This window comes from Anser brachyrhynchus, assembly GCF_964034855.1.
Source record: "Anser brachyrhynchus genome assembly, chromosome: 2".
Taxonomy (NCBI): domain Eukaryota; kingdom Metazoa; phylum Chordata; class Aves; order Anseriformes; family Anatidae; genus Anser; species Anser brachyrhynchus.
In genome coordinates this window covers 27,932,683-27,956,020 of record NC_137695.1, presented here as the reverse complement: position 1 = coordinate 27,956,020, position 23,338 = coordinate 27,932,683, and the positions used below count along the sequence as shown (strand labels likewise).

The following is a 23,338-nucleotide window of genomic DNA, read 5'->3' as shown; positions in this document are numbered from 1 at the left end:
ACTGTTGCTGCTTTTTGCTTCTTAAATTTAACACACTTTTCCCTGTTTTATAGGAAGTCATGATTGGAGTTATGAAAGTGACCCACATCTCATGTCTGAGAGTCGGTTGCATCCTGTATTCAATAGATCTTTTTCTTAAAGCTGACTTACTGATTTTGCTTTGTATTGTGCGTTTTGTTTCAAATAATTCATTGCTAGTAGAGTGGTTGGATTCATATTCTGAAATTGCACTGTGGTGCTCTGTTTGTAAAAGCTGTTGTGAGGCTTATAGCTAAAGATTTGTTCTCTGTTTTTTGGCTGGTTGAACTTGCTGGATTGTGCTGAGAAATGTAAGTTTGGTCAGGGCTGTGTCCAGCTGGTGGTTATGTGGAAAGGATTCAGCAGAGGCTGGTCTCACCGAATAATATGCCCTTGTCTCCCTGTGTTGGGCCATGCTAGAGGGGCTTGGGAAATTGGGAAGGAAGAAGAAAATATCTCCAGAACTCCTTAGCAAAACCTAAGAGTTTTTTCTGTTGCTATTGGGCTGTACCCCTCAGCCTGTTGGTTTTGTTTTGTTTTTCCTCTGAAGGGACTAAATTATTTTTTAATAATGGAGGAGAAAGTGTATTCATATTGCTGCAGGGCAGTTGTTCAGAAAGTTATTTTGCACAGAGAGCAATGTTACTTGCCACAGACTGTTTTCATGTCTCAGAGATATTTGATTTGGATGTAACAAAATTTTGCTGCTGCAAAGATGCAGTTGGATACAGATCTTTGCACTACAACAGTATTGATAGTAGGGTGGAAAAGGTGTCAGATTCAACTCAGAAAGTTAAACAGACAAGGAAAAAAAAATGCACTCTCCTGAGATGTATTCAAGCAGAATACCTTGTTGGTTGAATACCAGGAAGACCTTGGCATATGAATTTGGAGTATCTTTAACTGATGAACCGGTTCTGATTAGAATATCTAACCCAGTAGTAGGGCTGCTCTAACAATATTTTTTTTTAGCAAACTACCTTGTCAAAAATTATAAAAAGGGAAAAAAAAATTAGCAGTATATCTGCTTTTTCCAGAGGATTCATGTAGACAATATTACTGTTCAGTTACCACTCCCCTTTTAAACATCATGAGTAACAGTTTCACTCAGCAGACAACCCTCTAGGACTTGAACAAGAAGAGAGGAGTGTTGCCTGCATGCTTGGGCAATGGATGCTGGAAACCAAGCTAGACGTAGCCAGTAGTTTTTGGCAGTTTGCAAAATTAAAACCCCAGGTCTGAATATATATGTAGACTTCGGTGAAGTGATGTACAAAATTTTGTGAAAATAAAATATTGAGATCCGGACTTCTCTCTGCACTGCAGTTATAATTGTAAAAATGTTGGAGTGTTTGAAAATTGCTCCCATTCCTTCCCCAAATGAATCTGTGAATGCAAAGCTTACTTGCTGTCATACAGTTACAATATAGGGAGCATTTCTACATGCTTTCTATTATTTAGGCATGTTTGGGCATAGACAGTGCTTGAATACAGCCTGGCAGTTGAAAATGAACACTCTTAGAGTTATAAAATTCTTTAATTCGATGTGCTTTTGAATTTTCGTTAGGGAAAACCTGCTGTTACTGCAGTGAGAAAGAGATTACTACCTTTTTGGAAAAACAGAAGTATCCATGGTGCCTTACATCACAGAACAGCTTTCAGACAGCACCATGAGAAGGCACTGAGCCAGTGGGAGTCCAGCACAGCACCTTGCTCACAAAGCCTCCTTGACCCGCCTCAGGGTTACCTTATTCGTAAGGATGGATGCGTTAGCTCAAACGCAATTCCCCCCATCTGTCCATTATCTTTGTTTGTGACCAATGGTAGCAACCAGGCAGTTGCACAGAGCAAATATAAGGTGATGTTTTCTTATAATACTGTGACCAATGGAGGAGGCATCATAAGCTGCAGTGCTGTGTTTTTTTCTATAAAATTGACCGTTTGCCTTTTGAACTCTGGTCCTCACAACAGATTGCTATGATTTGAGAGTCGCACTACTAACACAGATGTCATGTAAAGATCCGCTGTCCTGTTGAGCCCAAACTGCTGGTTTAGTATAATGCTCTCTGCTTCCTGTGTTGGCCAATGTATAGTCTTTCCCAATGTTTGTATATGCGATCTGATAGCCTCCCAACGCTCTCCTCATTCAGCTCTTTTTTCCATATCGAAAAAACCCTAATTGTTCTTCTTACAGAATCTAGTTACATCTTTGATGATACGTTTGTTCTCTCCTGCCTTTTTCCCCTTCCAGAGTAATGTAGCTCTTTTCCCTCAGTGCTGAGGCTGAACTGATATGCTTTTGCAGATCCATCTTGGCTCTGGGCAGAAGAAAAATATAGAGTGGGAAAAAAAATCTTCATGCCACAGTATAATAATTATGGAACCAAATGCACAATGTGTGCGGAGGTTCTTGTTTCTCCACAAACCTAAAGAGACACAAGAGAGGTACAGCGTAAAACAGCAGGAATAAACACAGGGCTAGGAAGGAAGTGAGGTGGTACAAGAAGGGAAAGAGGGAAAGGAGTAAGGTGTTTGTGTATTTGTGTAAACCAGAGAGGAAAGCTACTCAGTAGGATTCAATTTCTGTGATAGCCATCTTTGAATATATTAGAAGATGGTACAACCAGCCCTTGTTTTTTTGAGGCGAAAAAAGGAAGAATATTCAAGTCAGCCATAATTTTATATCCTCACAGGGGTCAGAGAACTGCTCACATCTGCTGACTGTCAGTGGTTGTGAAGCAAGCAGTTTTGACCATGGCTTAGTCATTACTGCCATGCTGGAGTTACATGGCGTGTAAGCCAATAGACTCCAGGCAGTAAAATTTTTACAGGCTGAGTACTGAAAAAACTTAAGAGGCAGACTAGACAGAAATGTGACACAAAGAGCAAATTTCATATTCCACAAAAATGATGTCTTGTGTTCATGACCTCGCTGTTTTGTAAATATATTTGTATAATATCCTTTAGGAAAAAAAAATTCTCTATTGGGATTTAAAAATAGCACTGTTTCCAATAACATATTTTGTTACCTTATATATTTTTTTATATTGCTCTTAAAGAAAAAACAAAATACAGGAAAGTTCATTAAGCACTTTGCTTCTTGCCATGACGTTGTCCTTGACCCAGGTGGCTTACCACAGAAGAACATGTTGCAGACAGCCAACTAGGTGACATGGGTTTCGAAACAGGAAGAAAAAGGCAGGTATCTGACCCAAAGTAGTGGGAGGATAAGGGCAGAAAGGGCTAGAAATTATGAAAAAGCTACACAGGCGGGTAAAAAAAAAAAAAAAAGGAAAAGAAAAAAAAAGAAAAGCATTAGGCAGTTAAAGAAGAAAACAGAGGATGGAAATCGTAGTTTGGCATACATTTGTATCCTGAGCATAATGGCTTCGTCTCCATTGACTGCAGACACTAACAGCATGGTAGCATCTGCTTGGAGTCCTGTATTTAGGAGCTCTTTTGTACATTTAATTGTAATTTCATCTCTTTGTATATTCTGCTTTACTGCTCTCAGGCAGCAAATTGCTAATTGCAGTTATGCAGCTGCATTTGCAAGGTGTCTGCTCCAGTTTTTGTCAAGATCTTCTGTGAGGATGTAGCTTAGCCAGCAGCAGGAGTCTCTAGGAAACAGAGACAGTTTTTTTGAGCAGTCCACACCTCTGGCTTGAAAAACTGGAGGGGAAGAGAGAGAGGGAGAATCAAAAGTGTAAGAGGTAACTTGAGGACTAGAGGAAATTGCTTTAGACAAGGTGTTTCTAGGTCAATCTGTCTCATTTATCGAAGAGAAGATGGAGAGTTGGCTTGACTGTGGTATGTAAGTTCCTGAAGCTCCTCAGTCCCCTCTTCAGTTTAGCAAGAATCATTTCTTGGAAGCTTATACTAGATGAATTCAAATAGTAAATAAGCGCATATTTAAATAGTTATGGCTGTTATTAGCAATAAAGGAACTTCTTTTAATTCCAGACAACACTTAGGTTAGAATTCCTTGCCTTATCTTCTGACATTAGCTGTGTAGGTGTCTGCACTTAAGCTAATCATCAAATGCTCCCTTTGTAGTCCAGTGGAGAGAAATGGGCAGTTTTAGGGTAACATGAATCAAACTCTATAGAGTCAATAGTGGATGGAGAGCTGGCCAGCACAAGTAAGAAAGACTGGAGAGTAACAGCGTAGATGTCAGTGGCTGAGCTAGTTGCACCTGGCATGTCTTTCTGGAAGATGTGCCTTAGGGCAAGCGCAGGAGTGATGTTTTGTGATTGATCTGTTGTGTCCATAAACTCTCTAGCCAAATACATAGCAACTAGTTAGGAACACTTTTCTAGAAAACCTCCTACAGAAATTCCCAAAGCTGGATCAGGTATGAATGATTTGGCTATGCATAAGGAAAAATTTTGGCAAAACAGTGACTACAATTTTGAGGATTACTGTGGGAGTTACAATGGCTCCCAAAGAATTGCTGAAATGGGCACTGTCCTATCAGGGTAAGTGTTGACAATCGCAGAATCACAAAAAATAATGGATCTCTCTTAGTGCTTGCTGGAGTTTAAAAGTTTGTTACCCACAAATACCTGAACATTTTAATGAAGTGTTTTTAACATATCCTAAAAAAAAAAAGGTACAAATTTGTTTTACTTAAAATTCAAAATTGCAATATTTTTAAAATTATTACTTCAGCTAAAGCTAATGACAAATCTGAAGTGTTTTTTAAACTCTGAAAACTTAGTATATTTGCATTGGATTAAGCTTCGCCTATTACCTAATTATGTTGTTTTCTAGGTAGCTAAGGTTCTAAATGTCGTAATTGCTGATGGATTTAAAATACAGAACATTATCATCCCACCTTAAAAGATTTTCAGGTTGTTCTGTTCCATTCTGGGAGATGATAATGATCTCTAGTGATAAATATGTATATGTATGTTTGTATATGCAGTTTAGGTTCTAAGTAGTACAACCTAGCAAAGTTTCTTAAATATAGCTTCTTAAAAGGCTCTTAAAATTTTCCTTTTCAAGTTATAATATGTTCAGTGCCTCAGGTTAGCATGGCACGTTAGAGGCAGAAGAGCTGTCAGAGTACAATCAGTTTCCTGATGAAAAAAGAATTAAAACCCCAGTTCTGTGGTGTAGCATCAGAGACACTGATGGGAATAGAACAGAAAATGTGTTCTTTTATTTCTATTAATTTCATGGGCCTAAGAAACTCGGTTGTATTATCCATTGCATGCTACACACTAATTTAGAGGTGTACATTGTGTCAAAGCTATCATGTGTCGGTGTAAAGTGTCCATGTGAAATTTAGTTCTGTCATGTAATCCTTTCCTTGCCTGGCACACAAAAATTCTGCTGGCTATAGCATCTTTATTACCACTTCCAGAGGGGGACAGAAGGAGAAGAAAGAAGGAAGTTTAAAATGCTATGGCTTTACCCCTGAGAAATGGTACACAGTGTGCAAAAAAGCCCCCTACAAACCCTGAAATTTTAAGTAGTAATTTGAGTTCAGTTTTATCTTCATACTAGTCAGGATATGTTTATATTTTTATTACAAATCAGTAGAAGCAGGAAAAAAAAATCCAAGCCCTTCAAACTCTTCTAATTGTCAGATCCAGGAGCACAGCTGAAGGCTGAAGTTCATTTGAATGTGCTTTGTCCAGACACCTCGTGGCAGCTCTAATGCTTTTTAGCTGGTAGGTGGTGGTGGCAGAGCTGTGCACGTGCATGCACACGTGCTGATTTGCATACTGCACTGAAGGTTTAAGAGAACTGTACCACCCAAATCAAGAACAGCGCATGCTGTTCATGATCATGTCTGCAAGATAGGGATGTTTAGTCCTTTCATTTTGGAAAATGGAAGGAGGGATTGCTACCTTTTGAAGGAACCTTTTAATTTCTCCTACGTTCTGTGTTTTGTGCTCAGCCTGCGTTACCGAGTGCCTGACTCCACTACTTTGAAGATGCCCAGGGTGGTCTCATCAGAGGGCGCCTGTGCAGGTGCATTGCACGGTCTCTTACAGCGTGTGCTGGTGCTGGACTTGGTGCTAGCACGGCTGGCATCCACGCTTAGCGAAAGAGGGGGAAAAGAAAAGTTTTACCAAGGGCTACAGCATTCTGGTGGGGTAGACTCCACTGTCCCCACGGCAGGAGTCATCCCTTAGGTATCCAGCAAGGGCTTGTTTTCCCAGCGCAGTCCCAATTTAAACCTCCATCCTTCAAACACTGGGGCTTGTACTTAAGTATCGCACATCACTGGGGCAAGACCTGTAACTTATTCAGTACTTTTTGATGTCTCGTGCAGTGGGACTGCATCTCATTGAAACCTCCAGTAATTGCTGCAATACAAATGTTAACTAATAATGAGCAATAGTATTGAAATCAAAGGGGATAGATGAAAATGGGAATTATCATCAAAGACTATTGTTCTTATGTGAGAATTAAAACTATTACAGCTGTTACTTTGTCTCACATTTTGATTACAGAGGTGAATGAAAAATCCTGTCTTTGACTAAATCTTATTTTGTGAGAAGGAAAACTGAGTGTAAGAATGATGCTAACACACAAATTCAAATAGGATGAGATAGTGAAAATGGCTATAATAGAGCTGGTTTGAACGACAGAATTTGCATGCAAGCTACCAGGTTTGGGGGAATAACATTTCTATTATAAAGTGACTTTTTACTAGTTCTTTTCTTTAGACAGCTTCATCAGAGTATAAGCAGAGTGAAATATATGTCAGAGTCACGGAGATTCAATTGTTCTGACTAGAAATGAAAAATATTGTGATTAAATGGTTAAAAAAAAAAAAAAAACAAAAAACTTTTACCAGCATATGATGAAGACTTCGTGGTCATTTTGTTTGTACACAGTGTTTCAGATCTAGTTTGACAGAGAAAAGTGATTATTCTTTGTCCCAGTAAATACAGCAAAATGCTGCTACTGATTCACTGATCCATATTAAGCTGCATTTCTCTATATTCTGCTACAGAATGCTATAGCATTTCTTCTGCTTCCCCCTCTCCCCCCCTTCTTTCTTTGCAGTACTTCTTGCACTCCTGCTTTATTGCGTATGTTCAATTCCAGGACTGTACAAACACGCCGCAGTGAGAACTCTGAACAAGTGAATTAGATATTCCAATTAAATCTAAAATCTCAGGGTAATTATGTCAGGTAAATTGCTAGTAGGTATTTGCAATTATTTGAATAGAGATTGATTTCATCACGTTATGTTGGATATCACTGTTTCAGTTGAATGTTTAATGTTCTCACTATAAATGTTTCAGCTGCTAAAAAAAAAAAAGTCTTACGTGGCTGAAAAGTCTTTGTGCTATGTTGTATCTTATGATAGACTTGCCTTGATCAAGTCCATACATAATGAGTTTTACGACACTTTTGGATACCAGAAAGTTTTCTCAATCTCCTTTCCAGAATCTTTATAGCTTACAACACAGTTAGCCTAATAGATGTTTAATTTAGCTTTCACTTATATCTGTTGTCTTTTCTCATGGATTTGCTGATACACAGAAACAACCTCGAAACAGGACATTTCGGTTTTCAATAACACTGTTCCAAAGCATTATTTGCTTGTACTGCTGTAGTGACTGGGATCTGAGTAACGGGTAGCAATTCCGCTCTGCTAGTCTTGTATAGAAATAGAAGAAAAAGGCAGCCTGTAAGGCAGGCATATCTGCAATTTTTCCCCTCATCACACAGAATTAACCATTACTTCAAAGCTGATTTATCTGCTGTTCTTCTGTGGCAGAAAGGCTGACGATATTTTTGTTGCTTTAAAGAGTAAGACAGGTAGACAACTAATGGTAATTAAGTCCTTTATAAGAACTGCAACACGACTGCAAATTTGCTTAATCAAGCATAATAGGGTGAGGTGCCTGGGAACGTGTGCACAAGCAGGAGAAATTGCAATTAAGTCCAAAACGTCAAACTTGAGAAATGTATCACTGGAACTTACACGCTTTTTTCTAGGTTACCTAAACTCATACCTCTTTCAAGAATTGTTCCACTTCTTGAACAGATTTGGTGTACGTCTGCTTAGCTTCAAACCTGGCAGATATTATTAGGATCTATTACACTGTTCAAGTGGTTTTCCTTTCTAGGTAGGCATTTCTCACTTTGTAAATTTCATCTCCTAAAATTAACTTTTATCAATGTTTCTCATCAGTTCATAAATGAAGGGCTAAGGCAGATGAACAGAAGTTCGCTACGTCTTCTTTAAACATTGTTCTTATGCATTATTCCTACAAGTTCATGGAACAGAGATCAATACATACAGTAAATACTATTCCCACTCAAGGGAACAGTTGAGTCAAAGTATAGCCTGCAAAATGCAGAACATAGTGAAGCACACTAAAATCAGGCTTAGTACTGTGCAAGACTTAAGAAGTCCGCATGTTGCACATGGAATAGTTTAGTTACAGTCATTATTTTGTATAAAACATTACCTTTTATGTTCTCAGACTATGCAGCATCAATCATGACTTTAAAAAAAAATAAAAATCAATAGGTGCTTGCATTTGTTGGTGTAAAATTGTAATGGGTGCTCCTTTTCATAACTTCATAGCTTGACTGGTGTTATTACAGTTCTGTGGGAGCCGTGATAACCTAGTTCCGTATGCTTTCTGTGCTGTATGCTACCTACTTTGTCCTCAAACTGCAGTCTACTTTAGTTTCCATTTCAGTTTCCCGTAGTCTTTACAACAATTAGGTATGCCAGAAGGTGCTACACTTACTTAATGCAGAGATTTGTGTCGATTCCATCTGCTGGTAGAGTTTACCCAGAGCCCCCAGCAGGAAGGTTTGCTATATTCCAGGAATTTTTCCCTCTTGATTTACTTCCCCCCCTTTTCCACCCTGTACACACATTGTGCATGCTTTTCAGATCGAGTAAGTGAGAGGCTGGGTGACAAATTAGACTGAAAGCATCTGTTTCTGCTTCTATGCTGGAAGTGCTGAGACAAAAATATACAGTATATAGAATGAGTTAGTGCATTTATCTGATTTAAGTTTGGTTTGGAGATGATGCCTCACTAGCTGAATTATCCCTGAAACTGGGCTACTACTAGAAATAAATTTTGCATTTTACAATAGACTGAAAGAAAGTAGTAACATAGAAGTACTATAGAAGACATAAAGGTTCCTTGAAAACACATGACAAATCCATATTTTAGTAACTGAATGTACTGAACAGGATTTTTGATTGCATCTAAACTTTTTTATTTTGATGATAGCACGATTGAAAGCTGGGCCTTTTCTGTTTGAGTATAGATTTAGGAACCTGTGTTTGCAAATATTTGCCCTTACAATCAAGCATCCCAGAGTCTGACTTTCAACCCCCCAGGATTTAGGATCTTAACACTGATTATTGATTTCAGTCTATTAAAATTATTTCAGTTTTATCTGACTTCTTAGAGTTTATCAAGCTATTGATGTAATACTTTGTTTTCTCATGTGTTCTCTTTAAAGAATTCTGTCCCTTAAATATTGTACTTTGATATTTGTGTTAGAAAATTAAAAGCAGATTGTTTTTCCTTAGAAAGAGGAAAATATGGAGGGTAATGGTCTTTTTTATGTCAGTAATGCCATGGTAAGACTTTCTTGTGCAGCATAAATCTCATAAGTAGCACCTATGGCTTCAGATGCTTCAGAGCTCTTTTATTGTAAAATGTCTGCCTTGCCTTTGCTTCAGCACAGTTCTCTTACTCAGTAAAATCCCAACACTTCTCAGACCAGGATTTTGAAGGAATTTTTTATGTTGTGCTCGAGTGAAACAAAACATACAAGTAAAAATTTGCAGGATAGAAACCACAATGAAGTCCTGTTTGTAATGTCTTAGAGTAATTGCAGAGAAAGGAGAAGATTAATATGTATTACATCAGCTTTCCCTGAAAGGAAAGCAAAGGTTCGTTCTGATAACTTGTGTGGTATTAAGCAGATTACACTTTGTAAGTGTAAAGGTTTTATACCTAATTCCTGAAGCCACAAGTGATCTTAAAAGATTGCTAATAATAATTCGAATTGAAAATGCACTTATATGTAAAAGGCAAAAGCTTGTGCTGATGCATTATGTGGTGTTCTTCCTGGGCTGTCCTGCACTGCTGCTGTAAAATGGACAGTGCTTCTGCTGAATAAACTTTCAGTACATCAAAAAAGCTGAAAAACATTCTTCACTGAACAGTTCTTATACTTTCGCGTCTTCCCTGGTTGGCAAGATAAATGTGTGTCATTTGATAACACAGCACTGCATTAGGTATTTTGGATCATCTGTATGGACATATCAAGTATATATGTTTGTATTCCACGTTGTGTTATGAATCCTCTTTGTCAGTGTTCTAGGTTTAAAGAGAGGCAATTGCATGTTAAGATAAAATGTTGGCGTTGTTTCTTGCTAAGTGCCACTGAAGACTGTAGGAAGACTGCAACTAGAACCTTTACAAGTTTTTTGTTTTCTGGCCTTTTTGCTTGTCTTTTAAGGAGTTGGAGACATGAGATAGACCCAAATCCCAGTCTGTTGTATGAAGTGGAAACCATGGGTGCAATTTCCTCCTTTCTAAGGGAATTCAAATCTGTCTCTGCCTCACCAAAACATATCCTAACTCCCGAAGAACTCTTCCGGCTATGGACAGCCCTCTTTAGTTTGAAGGTCTTTCAGTATGCTAAAACAACACAAGTAGAGTGGAATCATAGAATCACAGAGCGGCTCGGGTTGGAAGCAACCTTAAAGATCATCTTAGTTACAACCCCCCCTGCCATGGGCAGTAGTCAGTAAAATGCTGTAGTCTAGGGGTTAGAGCACTGGATGGGGCCAGGAGAAGTTCGGGATGTAGTTGTGTGACCAGAAGTCTCATGTACTATAAGCGAGTTTGGGTAAATGTGATTGGAAATATGGTAACCCTAATGCTTCAGATTACGTTATGAGGTATGTCTCTGTCCTTCCTGTGTAAAGGAGCACAGGTACTTGCTGTAAGGTGCTGGATTCACTTCTGAAGACCAGAAGCGTACAAGTTTGTCATATCTTGTGTGACTGAGTCTGTGTATTTTGAACAAAATAAGTTTACTCTCAGAATTAGGCAAGTAAAGAAAAGAAAATGTGTTTGATTTTAGTTTGTTGTGGGTTTTCTTCACTGAATTTTTTTGGGGTAAACATTTTATTATGACAGAGTTATAAGAAAAATTATCACATTTTCTGCTTTGATAATTTCATATTTACTTGGATGAAAACTAGATTTTGTGTACAAATTTTGTTGTATACAACATTCTCTATTAATACAATATTTAGGGTATTGTACAAAGGTGTTTTAAAAATGAGGTATCCTGTGCACAAAATGCCTACATCAACTGTCTACCCTGATATGTGATAATGAGAATACAAGTCCTTTTGTTAAATGTGCTGTTTGTGTAACAGACAGTATCTTGTATGCACCTAACACTTAGCAGAAGAATCATTTGAAAAACTAAAATTCTTTGAAACAGAAATTGAGAAATTGAGAAACAGAAATTGAGAGATTGTTCCTAAGAAAGGGGGCCTTGATGTTTGTGTTATAGCAGTGAACAGGGTAAGCACTCCTATTTGAAGTAAAACTTTAATGAGAGAACTTTTTTGGACAGTTCAAAGTTTTATTGAAGTGCTATACTATCAGCAAGAGTTTCAGACTGCCTTTAAAGTTTGTCAGTATAATTTGTTTCTTACTGTAGGTACATGGAGATGTCTTTATGTATGCATGTACATTATGTTATAAACTTATAATTCCAAATTTGTTGGCCAGGATTTGAATTGGTATTTCTATAGAGAAACATCAAAATAAGTGTGTTTTCTAGTTATTATCTTCCCAGTGTATATATAATACTACTATTCATCATATAAAGAGGTTAGAAAAGTCTCTTCCCTGAATATATTAGAAAAGTAGTAATATAAATGATAGTAAGAACCGTATTTTAGCATGTTAGCCTGCCATAGCTTATTTTCTGTTGGACGGATACTATAATAAGGTTCTATATAATTTTTAATTGAGTCTGTTCAGAATTTTGATTTCCCCGAAAGTTGTATTAATTTGCTCTTTCATGAGAAAAACAGAGAAAAAAATCTCTACATAAACAATTTTCCTTTGTTTGAAGGTTCAAGCTCAAGTGCGACATGCAAAACTCAACTTTGACAAACTGAAGACTGATGTGTGTCAAAAAGTCGATCTTTTGGGAGCAAGCAGATGCAACCTTCTTTCTCATGTGTTAACAACATATCAGGTACTGAGAAAAACCCATGAACCTCCAAAATAAAATTTCCAGTTAATATATGTTTTTAACAGGTTACTATAGCAATTTTCAAATACAAGAATATGTAACTAATATTGGAGGGGAGATGTAAAATCTGTAAAAGCAGATTGGTGTTTAAGCTAACATTGCCTTGAAATTTTACTCTCCCTTACAGACAACACTTCTTCATTTTTGGGAAAAAACTTCACACACGATGGCAGCTATCCATGAAAGTTTCAAAGGTTATCAGCCATATGAATTCACTATGTTAAAGGTAAGGAATATATCGGTATGTTTGTCTGCCCAGTGATAACAAATAAGAGACCGTATAACCCTGTAGAAAGCACGCATTCATATTTTGTCCATATGTTGTCTGGAAATTTAATCCCTGTCCCATCTTTTCATTTAAATACATGTTTTCTGTCAAATGTACTTCTGGCTAGTAAGATCAAAAACTGCATGTAGAGTGTAGTGATAAAGGACATATTTCAAAGGAAGACAATATTCAGGGCTACACTTAAGTATGTGTTTAAGTGCTAACTGGGATTGGTTTTGATTGTTCCTGAAAAATCATAAGTCCAGCAGAATTAGGGATTTATGTTCCCCTCCAAAATTCCACCAATGAATTAATACTATTTTGCCTTTGTATCTGCTTTTCAAAACTCCCATGCTGTAAAAAGACCTTATCAGACTAAGTATAAATACAGGGATGCTCAGAGTCTCCACACCTGCTCTGAAGTACTCAGACTTTCTATCCCTTAACTGCTCTGGAAATCACTTTTTTTCCTTGACTAGTGGTTATTTGCTGATCTTTCATTACGGAAAATGTGCACTATCTGACTGAAGTCTGAGTTCAGAGTTCAGTCATATTTCTAAGAAATAGGCACTTAGCATTGTATGTTTTCCTGGTCATGTCTGCCCCTGCAGTAGAAGTTGCTTTGCCCGTTGTATATTGAAGTTCAGGCGAGAAAGAGGGAAACAGGAAAAAGTCACTAATTTCCCAGTTATCCACATAGATGTCTTTGTCCGGTAGTTATTTTTTGCAACATAACAACTGTGTCATTGGCTGATCCTATTTGGATATGAGAAAAATAGCATTTGTCTGAATAAGGTCTGATGGAAGGGTTACCACTGGGAGGAAAGTGAGGAATGAAGAGCCTGCAGCAAAGCACTCTTTACTTGGAGAGACAGCCCCGTCTGAAAGCAATTAGGAGTCATAGCCTCAGTCTCTGAGATGTTTGTGGATATGATATGCAGAAGTGGAAGCTGGGCTGCAGTGTGCTGTATAGCCTGTGGCTACCCCAGAGCTCCTGGAGAGCAAGCACCTGAAGGTATAAAGTTTAGTTCACCCCAGGCTACCATATTTGCCCGTACGTGACCATGCTATATTTAAAGTTGTTTTCTAGAATGTGTGTTGGAAGGGAGTAGTTTCTGAACTTTGAAGTACGTAAAGAGCCTGTGGAGACTGTTATTCCTGCAGCTTGAAACATCACAACAAAACAAACAGCCAAACACATTTCGAGCTTCAGTCTCTCCTGACCAGAGGACAGAAAGAAAAGGAAGTTCTGGTCTGGGCAGCTTTAAAGACTCATAAACTTTTCCATCTTACCCAGTCTCTGTCCTGCAGGAAAAGTCTGCATTTGCTATGAAGCTAACAGAACTCTGCGCTTCCTTCTCACATCGTCCATACATGGGTTCTAGCCAGAGTGTATCTCCATATTCCAGCAGGAGACAGTTGGGAATAGTTATCTTGACACTGCCAGTAATTGCCTACAGACTCACCAGTTAAACTCTAAATCAGAAAAAAGGTCCTCTTTGTTTCCCCATCATCACTTCCCATTGCAGTGACGGCTGGTTCACAGCCTGGGTTTAGCATGGACAGAGTCCTGTTGAGGAGCCTGGGAAGCACGCGGTGGGGCTGTTCTGCTCCTAACCTCTTGATGTTTGAAGTTTTCTGAAGAGTTTTTTCTCTATGCTTTTAATCAAACTCTTTTTAATCTAATTTGTGCAGACACCCAGCAAAAAATATAGGCTATTTATTCTCTCTCATATCTAAAAACATGATCATTTGAACAAGACATATCACGTTTCAAAATGCATAACATTTAGATACCTTGGAGAGAAACTTGTACAGAAAATGCACTGCTTCTGGAGCATGAAGTACCCTTGTGATGGAGAATGAGAAGTACCCTCATGTTGGAGGATGAGAGAGAGTTTGGAATGCTTGTTATCTTTTGAACTTTCTCCTGTGAAAGATTTTAGTATAATCTAAATTTGGAATTAAATTGGGAATCTGTGATGGAGAAATGCAATCTATATTGTGTGCACATGTGCAACAAGCACTCCCTGGAACAGAAAGTAATTGTGAAAATGATTGTGGATCTTGTAATATGTTTAGGGTGAAGCCCTAACTTTGTTATGAGAATCATAACCGTTTTTATTGCTGGCCTCCTGCTCTGAAAAGATGTGATTTCCTGTTTGTGCAGTTGTATGTATGCTGAGAAATAATGCTAATCAGGGGTTAGTTTTATACTACAGAATTTCATGGAAGTCTGTGCTTGCAGAAAACAGCTGCTTGGGGATAAGACTCTGTTGCTGCCTTTTAGTATCAGTTCTTTATTTCTTTTGGTCTCTTGAGTGTGGGATTATTTTTTAGTATATCAAAGTTCAGTCTCCTACATGATCTCTTTTGCCTCAATTAGTAGTTTGTTTGTTTACATTAAGTGGTTGCTAAGAAGATTCAGTTAAAATTTGTTGGTTTCATCAGGTGAGATTCTGTTGCCTGACAGCTTGGGTGTCTACTGCTGCTTTAGGTACCTTCAGGTCAGTCTCCAAACCTCCAGAAGGGTGTGGACTCCCTCAAGTCCCATGCTTTCTCTGCTAGACATGAGTGTGGAAAAACAAGAGATGTTTATGGTTAGGAACTGATCCTTACCAGTCATGCCATGTGCTTATGCCAGCGTTTAAGGAGTTGCAACCTACTTCAAGTATTATTTTTTTTATAACATATAATAAATGGCTATAGGTGATCTCGGGTAAGTGCAGTTTTTAGTGGAGAAACTTCTGGTCAAAAAAGATATCGTGTCTGCTGTTTACTTTATGTGTTAAAAACATACAAATGGGATATATAATTGCTTAAAACATACATAAAATATTTTAATGTGCCCATTTCTACATGCTTAATTGGGAGTTGTCTCTTAGATATAAGACAAGGAAAAATATTCTTTAAAGGGATCTTTTCTAAAATAGTGAATTTGGTGCTTGCAAATCATTTTTCTTTTATGATTCTAGTTCTGTTACTAGCTGCTTAACTTTACTCATCCTTAATTCAGGAGTGCTCCTGCCGAATTAAGCTAAGCTTACATGTATGTAGGGTCAGCATTTTACTTCAAAACAAGAATTTAAGGAAACAGTGTTAATATTTAACTTAGATGCAGATTGTATTACTGAAAAATTAGAAGGTGCCATGTACTGGAAAATTACTATTTGTATTTTGTAGTATGGATATATTCATGTACTAGATTTACCTCAGGAAAGAGACTCTTAAATGCCTCTCGGGGTTGTTTCTGGAAAGAAAACATTGTCTTTAGAGATGTTTGCCAAACTCCCTTAATGAAAAGCAGCCCATTTGTTTTCTTTGCTTCAGGGTATATGCTGAGAGTAGTATAATTGTGCTTTTGCAGCTGTATTTCCTAACTGCTAGTTTTATGCTTGATGAAAGATGATTATTAATGTGCTAACAAATCTATGTATCACGATGTAAAAGTATCCATTACTGTAATATTAAAGATGATGGGCTGCTGCTTTGGTAAAACCTTTAAGGTTTCATTTTCTTGAAATTACTATATATCAAAGGAATTCAAATGCATTTCAGGGGCTACTTTTCATGAATGATACCTCTTTCTAATTTCTGTCGCTGTTTATTTGTCTTCGGTACTTCACGAATATTTAGTCATATTGTTTACATTTCAGTACTCTAATACTAAACTTCCCGAAGAGTTCACATGAGCCTAGAAACAGTAATAGCCCTGGTGAGGGAGTCAAAAGGCCTAAATCTCAATGCATCCATTTATTTGTGTGCAAAGTGGAAGACTGCTGCTTCTGCTGCTTATGTGGTTTGGAGAACCCTGCCCTAACAGCTACTTCAGTACTGCTGCCTTCTGCTGACGCTTGCTGTAGACCGGTATCCTTTCTCATTTCCATTTGTTGCATCGTGACTTTATTCCCTAGGAAGAACTGCATATAATTTTACATCTCTGTTCTTTTATTTTTCTTTTATATTTTTTTCATAAATCTCCCTGAGGAAATACTGAAGCTACCTGATTGTCCTCCTCCCTTTCAGCCCTCTCCCAAAATGAAGCAGATCCAAGCTTTTGTCTCTTCAGTGGTGTTATGCTTCTCTGGATGTTGTTATGATGTCCTGGGATGTATCTCTGGCCCCTGGGGCTGCCCTTAGCTATGTTACTTTGATTCCTTCTCAGTTAAGAGGAAGAACATAAGTTGTCCAAGGCACTTGGGAGGAATTGTGGGCAAGCTGAATGCATTGTCAGCACTCTGGTGACATAACTACAGAGGACAGGTTTTGTGTGCAGTCCAGATCATCTTGGCTTGTCTTGAAAGAAGCTATAACGTAGGTGAAGGAGTTTCACGAGTAGCAGTCAGCTTAGGAACAGTGCCTGAACTGGAAACAGAGCCACCTCCGTGGTGGAGGACCATCACAGTTAGCTGGCTGGGATACTCAGTCTGAGTGACGGCAGCAAGCAAAATGTCACTGGGTGACTTTTGGTTGCAGAGTCAGGATAGGCACAAGGAATGACTGTGAACTTGCTTCACTAGTTTGTACGGTCTTATCCTGATTTTTATAGTAAAAAAAGACATAATGAAGCTAAGAAGAAAGCTTTTTGGACTTTTGAGACCTTCGGTCACATACTTGTGTGGCTTACAACAAAGTCTGTGTGAATTCTTGCTAGCATCCAGACACGTGCTGTGAAGTTGCACATCTGTCTGTTTAGAGCCAATGAAGTCAGTGATGTTTCACACACCAAACTGAATGAAGTGTGCTTGCTGTTGTCTGAGTTCAGTCTGTATCTCACAACCTTGTTTAATCATTTTATTTCCTAGATGATGGGAGTTCTTCCTTTCTTCAGATGTAACCCGAAACAACAGAATGTCAGTGTTATTTCTATGCATGTTGACAATAGTGATCACATTACTGTGGCTTTGTGTTTAGAAAATAGTTGAGAATAGCTTTTTAACACTTGTTTTATTTCATACCCATTGTCTAGATTTTTTTTATCCTTTTAAAAAGATATCTCATTTCATAGTACACACTGGGATGCAGACTGAAGGAGGCAGGGAAGAGAATAGTAATTTAATTATTTGCTGTTAGAATTGGAGGAAATATTGCCTAAATGTCAAAATAATTAGGTAAATTGAATTATGGTTTTAATGTACATCTGCTAATTTTCAACAATTTTTGTCATAATCTCTATTTAAACTGAATCTATATTTCAGACCTATATTTATTTTTCTAATACAGGAAATAGTAACTCCCATTATTATCGTGCTGTTTCCTTCCCGAGGTACTCATGAACTCCATTTCTATATGCTGTTTCCGTGGGTTGATCACAGTCCTTTAAAAATGGATTTCCTGAAACACTCTTTAACAATGAAGGAAGCATCATAATATAGTTTCTTGAAGAAGGATGCTGATTTCTCTGTATTTTTCTTGAAGATGCAGAAGGTTTTACTTCTGATAATTCTCTAAGTTGCATAAATTCTCTACCTTCTACAAGTTAGGCTGTAGTTAACGTAGCTGTTTGTTGTTTGAAACCATTACATCCTTCTTGGGGCAGGCTCAGTGCTGCTATGCTTAGCCGCAGAGCACCACACACTGTTGCAGCATCACCTCCTGAGTGCAGTGCATGGTGAGCTCTACAGCGGAGGTGTCTGAGATGGGTCAAGTGCCAGAAGCACTGCTGTCTTTCTCTGCACTGCAATTTTGTACATATGTTTCTGAACTTTAACCCAGGTCCTCTTGGAATCAATGGATTAATCCCCACCAATTTTAGCAGAACACAGTGCAATCTAGTCAACGGCTGGTACAGACACAGCTGAAGGGTAACGTTCATTCATAGGTGATCTAGCTGGGGTGGCTTGTGTCCATTATTCAGAATCCAAGAAGTGCACTTAGCAGTGGTTCTGGTTAGCACTGTTACAGTGTTGAAGGAAAAAAAAAAAAAGCGGCAACCATAGATAAGGTACATTTCCATAAGGCTTCTAGTTATTATTGCTGCCTTTGTGATCCCTCATCTTCTGACACATGATGTCTGCAGTGCTCTAGGCGCTTATGACAAATTAATCTGTGGCACTACATAGAGGCATTAACTTACTGGGAGAAAAAAAAAAATCCAACTGCAGTATATGACAAGTCCATTAGTTTGGTTTCTAAAACACAGAAGTATACATCTCCACACAAGTACTAACAGAAACAGAAACTGGAATGCCCCTTCTGGTGACTAATGCATTCTGGTTAACAGGGCAGTGCATACAAGAGCTACAACATGTGTGGGAATATTTTTCTCACAGCAAGTGAGCTGGGGACTCTAACCTTTATTCAGTAGGTGAGACAGACTTAGCAAACACGTTAAATAACCTTGTTATTTAAGTTTTCTTACAGCAACCCTAATTAATGCATAACATTAATTATGGGGAAAACTAGTAGTATATTAATACTTCAGCAATCTCAAACAGTCAGTACACAATGCTTTTATGAGTTGGCTTGTTCACTTGCCCAACTTTGGGTTATAAAAGTGCAGACCATGAAACTGCTCATTGTTATCTTATAGCCTGGTCTTTCACATTGCAAAGGGTCAGCAGGCTGTGGTAATATCACACCTGGCCTCTATCGAATGATCCAAGATTTTAACCCCTGCTTTTGGAGTGAGGATATGAGCAGTGCCTTCCTAGGGGCACTGCAGCTGCTAGGGTTCTGTGAAGAGTCGGGTCAGGAAAAAAAAGAGAGTGAAGAAATAAAGAAGCAGTACAAGGAAAAGATAGGTTTAAAGAGTGCATCTATTCATTCTCTTTGAGTCAGATATGCTTTTAATACTAGACTAATTTATGTAGGCTTTATAGTCTGGTTTGGCCTTACATGACACATTTTTGCTTCCCTGAATCTTTTTTTTCTTCTCTCTTTTCATTTATAATGATTATGATCTAGAGCTTGCAAGATCCTGTGAATAAACTAACAGAAAGAGCAGAAAAGGAGGACCTGCAGATTGAGAGCACCAAATCAGTAGAAGATCAGCAGAGTCAGTAAGTCACATGTCCTGTATCTCAAAATAATAAGTAATTTTATCTATAATCTACTTTCTCGTTGCTAAAGTCACCAAACATTTAAAACTAAAGATGTAGACACAGGTAGTCTGACCACACTAGCAAACAATAAGCTTAATACAAGCATTACTGAAATGATGTACTGTGTGTATCAAAATTACTAAACTTTATGGTGAGTTTAAGAGCTTGAAAAGGACCCATTTAACCTTTATATGTTACTCATTTTTCTTAGCCATCTCTTTATTTTTCTGCTTTTGCTTCAAATTTTCTTTAGTAAAAGAAGTGGTAAACAGCATCACATGGGAGAAGATATGTGAGCATTGTATTTCTCCCTTCAGCAGCGTCTCCTTACACCTGGGAATAGGATATGGATTCCTGATTGCTTTGAGCAGCGATTAGTTTTTGTAATGTATACAGCATTGGTTAGTAATCCAGCGAAGCAGGAGGTACTTAGTAAAAAGTACATCTAAGTGAACTGATGCTATCAAGGTTTGGGTTACCTGTAGCTCTGAGGTGAGAGAGAATTATGAATGGGCTGCTATAGAGAGAGAAGAACAGGAGAATGAGATGTGATCCCTCCCCTATGGGACCATCAGGATTCAGTTGCGACGAGATGCTACATTGATACAATCCTGCTGCCACCTGTTGTTTTGACTATCCATGGTTAAGTGAAGCACCCAGCTAAGGATCAGTTGTCAAAAAGCAGAGAACAGCTTGGCTGATAATTAGTGTATTTTGCTTGGCTATTTATAGTAACAGTTTTTGAAAGAGTTCAGTTTTTCAGGTTTTTTTGCTTGCTTAGATTTGCATCCACTGACCAAAACCAGTTTATAAATTGGTCAGGTTTGGAGCTAAGCAGATGAGAAATGACTTGGCCAGGTACCATTTGGCAGGTGGCTGTTTGATGCCTCTCACGTGACAATAATAGAGAATTTCAGAAACAATTGTTTTCTTCAATGTTGAAAATAAAATTCTAGAATAAATGCATGATTTATGCAAAATCTGTGCATTGGCATCTACCAGCAAATGCATCAGATCCACGTAATAGTTTCACTGTTTTTTTACTTACGAATTATCTTTTTCCTTTCATTAAACTGGGTAAAATAGCATTTCCTTAAAATTTTGGTGTATCCATCAAAGCATAAACATGCATCTAAGATTCTAGAAGAATGATGCAAAGTAAAATAAAGCTTTTCAAATCTTCACAATATTTCCATTCATGCTAAACATTCATTATACTAGAATTTGGCCTGACTAACTTGTCTTTGTGTAAGAATTGCTTGTAAACCTTTGTGGTTTTTTTTTGTTTTGTTTTCTTTTCTTTATCGCAAGAGCTTTTTCATCAACACCACTGATTTGGTTCTTTAGAAACCTGGTGTCATGGGACAAAACTCACCTGATGGTTGTTTTTATTTAGTCACTGTTACAAAGTTAAAAAGAGGGGTGCAAATTGTTTTTCTGTGGACCGGTTATACCTCCTTAGAGGTATTTATGAGAGCATATTCTGCTTTTCCAGATTTGGTCTATGCTTTTCATTACAGATAGGTAAGTGGTAGGTTTTGACAGTTGGTCTTCAATATTATTTTGGTTTTCAACAGACTTCTGCCAATGAAGCAATAAAATTTAACAACAAATCAGCATATACAGCAAATGCAGGAATCCACATGAATTAGTGTTTATTTGTTGTCGATATGATTCTATAATGATGTGAGCAAAAAGAGAAAAATATATGATAGCGTTAGAATTGTTTTCTCAATTTTTTTTCTTACTCTTTCAAATTAAGGTTGATTTCATTAGATGAGGAGAGCCATACCAAGGAATCAGACTATTCAGGTATTCTATTTCATGTCTTCATAACTTCCTAAATGCTGTGATTTATGTTGTTTTCATTTCTGTTATTTAATATACGTTCAGCTTCAACAAGCAAATCCATATAAATGCATAAAACTTAAGGCCAGGAAGATCTGTTAAACATAATATCTTATATATTGTATCCTAATGCATTTCACTCAATTACTCTCAGACAGGTCAAATAGTTTGTCTTCCAAAGAGTAATTCTTACACTGGGCATGTCCTCAAGGAAGAGATTTTCTGATTAGTAGATGTCAAGACAAGGAAAGTGTGCCACTTACCTTGCTAGTTTACCCCAGTGATTAAATATCCACTCTGTTAAAAACTTGTTAAATTTGGTGGAACTTCTGGCTAAGTTAGGCAAAGTCCTATTCAGCTGCTGACAATGACCTGGTGGGAGGTTATTATCCAGTGACACAGCCAGGCTCCAATTGGAGGTGCACAGTGAAAGAAGGGGAGACAGTGGACACAAGTGACAAGAAGGAAATTCTGGTCAGATACTCAGAAAAAAGCTTCACTTTGAGCGTGGCAAAGCGTTTGCAACAAGTTCCCGCAGAAGCTGTCGAATCTTCATCCCTGCAGATGTTCAAGACTTGACCCATCCCAGGGAAACCTGATCCAGCTTTATAGCTGGCTGTACTCTAACAAGGGGCTTGGACAAAATGACTCCCAGACATCCTTCCAGCCTAAATTATGCCATGGCTTTATAGTATATTTTATCTAATAAATTAACAGAGAACCTTTCAACATGGAGTATTTCATCCTCCATAAAGGTGCTTAAAAAGTACTCAAAACTCCCCTCAAACCTTCCTCTTGATAGGCTAACCATATTAATGTCTTTAAGACATCTTCTCTAGACCTTTAGTTTTGAAGCTTTTGTTTCCATTCCACTTTCCAACATTCCTGTTAAAATGTGAAAAATACTACTGTACAAGACATTCCTGATGTTGGTCTCACCAATAGTGTTTCTAGAAAGTAAAATCACATTCCTTTTTCCAACTCATCACCTTCCTTTTTGTATTTCCAGGAATATTTCATTTTTCAGTAACATCATATTAGAAGCTCATATTTGATTTTGTCATTGTTTATAAAAACTCAGGTCGTTTTGGTCACAGATTTCCACGACTCATTCTTCCATTCTGGAGCACAGCTAGTATTCCTTATTCCTCAAGATATAACTTAAGGCTTAGTGGTATTAAATTCTCCCAGCTTGACTATAGAAACTCAATGACTGGCCTGAATGACCACCTCTAACAGTCTGTTATAGTTGTTTGTACGTTTTATTCAAGAGGGATTCTGTGTTTACTTCCAGATGACTGTTAAAGCCATTGAAAAGCAATGGAAATAACACTAAACCTTGCAGATCTAAACTAGAAACACTTCTACTTTGCAGTTGTTTCTGCTAACAACTTTTTTTGACATCTGTTAGTTGTCATGTTCCTAATCTATTCAATATGTTCCCTATAGTTATTATGCAGTGCTAACTTTTTAGCTGGAAGACTATGCAGTGCAAAGTCAACTTGTTTCTAAACAAATATCTTCACTAAAATAAGCTCACAGTTTCATCAAAGAATGGAATTAGTCATTTTGTGTTTTTTTTTTTTAAACTAGGAATGCTTTCCATAAAAATACCTTTTATTATAGGAGCATTTATTATGCTCCTATTCTTTTATCAAATCAGTTAATGTTTTGCCTTGGAGTAATGATGAGCTATGAGCGCCTAGCTACCTACAGTTATTTGAATCACCCTGTTAATTACTGTTGTTGTTTGAGTGTTTTTTAATAGTGGCACCATATTAGGACTTTTTTGGTGTTCTGAAGTTTCACCCATTTCGCAAGTAATCAGTCAGATCAAATATCTGTTTTACCAGATATTTTAGCG

The 23,338-nt window shown here is 37.7% G+C and overlaps 1 protein-coding gene across 3 annotated transcripts in view; it reads left to right on the top strand.

Moving 5' to 3' along the window:
* The window catches only part of ICA1 (islet cell autoantigen 1), a gene marked incomplete at its 3' end in the record, with an annotated part of 72,459 nt that overhangs the window by 35,924 nt on the left and 13,197 nt on the right, over positions 1-23,338 (top strand). For all 3 annotated transcript variants that reach the window (XM_080579986.1, XM_080579984.1, XM_080579985.1), the window contains exons 8-11: positions 12,133-12,258; positions 12,443-12,541; positions 19,490-19,584; positions 21,389-21,438. In XM_080579986.1, coding sequence (XP_080436112.1) covers positions 12,133-12,258; positions 12,443-12,541; positions 19,490-19,584; positions 21,389-21,438 — 370 coding nt within the window. The remainder of the gene's footprint in view (positions 1-12,132; positions 12,259-12,442; positions 12,542-19,489; positions 19,585-21,388; positions 21,439-23,338) is intronic.